This window comes from Helianthus annuus, chromosome 9 (assembly GCF_002127325.2).
Source record: "Helianthus annuus cultivar XRQ/B chromosome 9, HanXRQr2.0-SUNRISE, whole genome shotgun sequence".
In the NCBI taxonomy this organism is placed as follows: domain Eukaryota; kingdom Viridiplantae; phylum Streptophyta; class Magnoliopsida; order Asterales; family Asteraceae; genus Helianthus; species Helianthus annuus.
In genome coordinates, this window is record NC_035441.2 from 148,963,358 (window position 1) to 148,968,279 (window position 4,922).

At 36.2% G+C, this 4,922-nt stretch overlaps 1 protein-coding gene across 1 annotated transcript; it reads left to right on the forward strand.

Moving 5' to 3' along the window:
* Nucleotides 1-3,134: 3,134 nt before the first annotated feature.
* On the forward strand, nucleotides 3,135-3,578 carry LOC110876348 (ethylene-responsive transcription factor ERF122). The gene has a single exon (XM_022124519.1). The coding sequence runs from the start codon at nucleotides 3,135-3,137 to the stop codon at nucleotides 3,576-3,578; it is 444 nt and encodes a 147-aa protein (XP_021980211.1).
* The last annotated feature ends 1,344 nt before the right edge of the window (nucleotides 3,579-4,922 follow it).

The window sequence follows — 4,922 nt, forward strand, 5'->3', positions numbered from 1 at the left end:
ATTACGCATTAATAACTTAATTAATTATCTTTCAATAATCCAACCCTTTAGGATTGTATCCTTGCTGACTCAAACTACTGGGTTGAGGGTAACGTCACCTTCAAAAGAGGGGCCTACTACAATAATTAAGATAATCTCTTAAAAAGTGCAAAAGTGCGGAAATAATCAAAGGTTACACTACACACGAGTCAGATCCTAGTGATTTATCTTGTCTATCTGTTTTTATTTTATTTTTCAGCATTTTAGTTAGTTTTATTTTTCTAGTTTAAAACCTTTTTCTAACTTTTTGATTTGATTAGACGTTGAGGATAAACCGGTATTAAAAGCTCCTGTGTCCTTGGACGACCTCGGTATCTTACCAACACTATACTACGCTCACGATGGGTGCACTTGCCCATATGTGTGTTTAGTGTTAGTAAATATCGTGTTTTATAAATTTAAAACTTGACTATAAAGTGTTAAAGGGCTTAAAATATACATAAAAATATATCACACCTAACACGCATCAGTTCCCCTCCATATACATGTGAACCAACCATGAACATCATTCACTGGTATGTTTGGTTCATGTACCATCTATATAACAATTGCAAGTTTTGTGAACAGTGTTCATTTTTTTTTGTCTTTTTGTGTGAATAGCATTTTTGACTTTTTTTTGGTTTTTTTTATACTTTTGATCCTCAACTTTTAACATTAACACTTATAACTCTATAACTTTCTAAACACTTTGTAATCGAGTTTTACGTGTTTATTTTTATTTACTTGTCGGTATAAATTAAAGTTGATTTATGTTTTGACGTAATTGTTTTTGTGTTTTCTCAACTTTCAACATCGACACTTACCATCCTTTAACTTTTTGAAGACTTTGTAACCGAGTTTTATGTGTTTAGTTTTATTTGCGTGTCGGTATAAATTCAAGTTACATTTTGACGTAAAATTTAATTATTCCGCGCAAATGAGCCGGGTCAGATATAATACGTTTTAATGCTTATTTTTATACACGTTTTTAGTTGGCCTACGTTTTAACATAAATTTTGTTCAGAAACAAGTCTTCAAGCTGTTATTATAATGCTTCAAGTATGTAGTAGGTGTACAAAGGAAGCACAATATAATTAAATAATAGTTCCACATATTAAAATACTTATCCAACTCACACAACACGTGCAATTCAATGCCATTAGCAAATGAAAACTTCATAGTAGCTAGAACTAATTTCCACACCTACAGGAGCATCAAACAAAGTGAAACCCCCAAAAAGTATGACTATAAAAATGGATTATTGATAATACCTACACAATTAGGTAAAATTATAGTGAAAAAGCTGATGAGAAACTGACTTGAGGTCTTTAAACCCATTCAATATAATGAGGTCAATACATATAGCCAAGTATAAGTATCAGAGATAATGAAAGATTAAAGAAGTAAAAAAAGGTTAGCACAACCGTAATGTAACCAATAAAGATGGCAATGTCAACCTGATAATATAAATGGGTCAATGTGTATTCTATTTGTTTAATAACCGGTCAATTGAAGGAAAAACCATAGCAATGAACAAAAACATTCACACTTATAGGAATCAATCAAAACTAACGGCCGTGTTCTTGCAAAAAAGGACTTTTCATTGTTAAGAGCGTATTCTTTTTAATCGAGGACCCCTTGGGTTCAATTTTTACCACCAATAGGAAAAAACCAATGTTCTTGCAAAAAAGGTATCCGTAGTAAACGTTGATGGTTGGTTTGTTTTTTTATTCTCCTCCATATCGGATTTTTGGTGTTCTTATGCTCTTTTGTTTTTGGTACATAGATCCGGGCGCGCAAAGTGAGGAGGGATGCCCGTATTGGTTCACCCGCAATGGCACGCGCTACTGGACCCCGGATGCCCCACCCGACCTTAAGTCAAAACTAACGGCCGTGTTCCAGCAGTGGGAGGACGTGGTTGAGATGCATGATATGTACTCCGAGAGGTGTGGGTTTTCGATTAGGAGGATGGGATCTATTAAGAGGAAGCATTAAGCCATCACGCATCGTTACATTTTATGTTCCAATCATGGCAAACCACAACTGAAAAGGAAGTTTACATTGGATGAAACGTCTTTAAAGATTAGGCAGTCCACATTCCGGGTTTGCGACTGTAAAGCATGTATCCGTGTCAAGTTTGATCAGACCTCACTTACGTGGGTGTTGTATCACTTCGAAGAACATCACAATCATCCAATGGTCAGAGATCTAACCATTGGAGTCTTCGCATGTTTATCAGTGACAGGAAAGCGCAACTTGTAATTGAAAAGATGAAAGACCTGATCGACCATTTACTTAACTACACTTTCAAATATAGTATGGAGAACGGCGAGCTACGACACATGTTCTACGCAGATGAAATTGCTAAGGTCAACTACCAAGCATTTGGTGATGTCATTGTGTTCGATGCCACATACCAAACAAACAAGTAAATAAACTCGCCCATTTCCAGTATCCCCGCATTTTACTGCCTCAACTTCTATATTATTTTGCACAAAAAATCGAAATCCCCCTTATTTTACTGTGTATACAGGTACAATCTTATTTTCGTCTCCAAATACCAAAGAAATAAGTAATAATAATGATGGTACATGTGATATTATTATTATCGTGCGTTGTATTGGCATTCGTTTTTTATGATTTTCAGTTGATGTAAAACACACGTCAAAACTTTTTTTTTTTTTTGGATATATCACAAATTTATTTTTTGACCTTATCTTTTGGTTACACCTAGCGCCATTTATGTGATTAAATCGAGTACTATGTAAATTATAATTTTTATTTTATTTTGTAGTATATATACTAGCTAAAATCTAGTTACCAACATTCAAAACATTACATCATCGATCACTTGAACATTATATCATCGATCCCTTAAATATAAAAATCAACGTGCTTATACTGTATACTGCTTATACAGTATTTGAAACCTGGAAAATGCTTGTACTGTGTACTTAAAAAGGAAAGGGGGAATTGGGCATGTATTTGAAACCTTGACGCGGTCGCATGCGCCTTGATCAGCTAGCCCCACTATCGTCTTCCGTGCGCAAATCGAAACTATATAAGGTGACCATTAAATGCATGGAAACATATCAACCTTGACTTCTACATCTAAAATGAATAATAATCCCTCAGTAATTCCAACTACTATGGATGAGAATTCTGCCATCGTTTCTGCACTCACCCATGTCATAAGTGGCGGTATTGACGCTGGGCCAAGTGCAGTTGTGATCACAGAGAATCTGCCGCAGCAAAACATATGTGGCCATTGTGGAATGAGAATTCCAGAAGAGTGTTTGGGCTGTGATTTATACACGCCGGGTGGTGGAGAGGAGAGGAAGGAGAAGAGATACAGAGGGGTTAGTTTACGGACGTCAGGAAAATGGAGCGCGGAGATTATGGTTCCGGGGAAAGTGCGCAAGTGGCTGGGGACTTTCAGTACTGCGGGAGAGGCCGCAAGAGCTTACGACCGGGCCAGCATTCGATATAGAGGAAAGACCGCCAAGACCAATTTTTCGGTGGAGGAATACCCGGAGATTGAACCGGAAGATAATGCTTAAGGATGCCAAAACATCGTTGGATGCGATGACGATTCGATTCTTTCGACCAACAAGGAAGCCTTAATAATTAGCGACCGTCATAGTAAACTGGATGCGTTAATCCGCAAAAAGTATTCATTTAGAGGGTGTTTGGGATTACCTTTTAAAGTGATTATTTGATTATTGCGTTTGTAAAACATAAATAATCTAAAAAAGTGTTTGGATGAAAAAGTGATTGTCTGCCTCTAAAACGCAGTTTTAGAGAAGCATGTACCTACATGCTTTCTCAAAACTTGAAAACGTATAATCTATTTTGAAAACGAAAGATTAAAGACCCCCTTAATTCTTAAGATTCATCTACTAAATAATGTATTGTAAGTGATTACAAAATTGTGTGTGTTGGCTAAAACCTGACACTTTTGAGCGGGCCATTTTTACATGTGTCACCGTTATAATCTTGACATGATAATTAGATTCGGCTGGTCTGGACCGTCCATAGGTCCACACGTATCGTAATCATTATGGCTAATATTCGTCTATATGTTATTATTAATATTAGAGTAAATTTCAAAGTTCGTCCTTTATGTATGTCTAAAATATCAAAGTATGTCCTTTGTCTTTAATATCTTCAAGAAACATACCTAATGTTTGCAAAACCAATCAGGTTATGTCCTTTACCCTAAACCTAGTTTGTTTTCCCAGTTAATTCAGATCATGTGAGAAGCACATGAGGGTATATTGGTCATTTTACCCTAAATACTAAAAAAAATTATAAAAAATTCAGATATCTCTCTCTCTCTCTCTCTGAACGCAGACAGCTCTCTCTCTCTCTCAAAATCCCAACCACCAACCTGCCACCACCCTTCATCACCACCATCCCTCCTCCATTAACTTTTTCGATTTCAAGACCTGCAACTTTTTCAAGTTCAACACCTGCAACACTCCATCCTCTCAAAGGGGATTTCTAAGTGATGGGGATTTTCAAACTGCAAGTGATGTGGATCGGCTAATTTTATAACCCTAGATCATAAACACACATAAAAAGAGTGTGAATGTTTCTGTTTTTCTTATTGGTAAACTTTCCAATTTTAAAACCCGTCAGTCAGTCTGTCACCTAAACCGAAACTAAAAGTATCAACCTAAAGCATGGTGTTTGGTTCTGGTTTCTTTTATTACTGCTCCTAATATGATTAAATGTTTTGTGGCTTTGCATCTGAAATGAAGCAAAAAGTGTTGATTAAAAGATGAAAGCATTGGGTCTAATAAGTATATGTTATTTGCAGAAGCGGAAGAATTTGTAGCTTGTAGGAAAAATGGAATGAAGAAGTTGTTTGGTTAGAGACTATGGTATGGATCCACCCACCT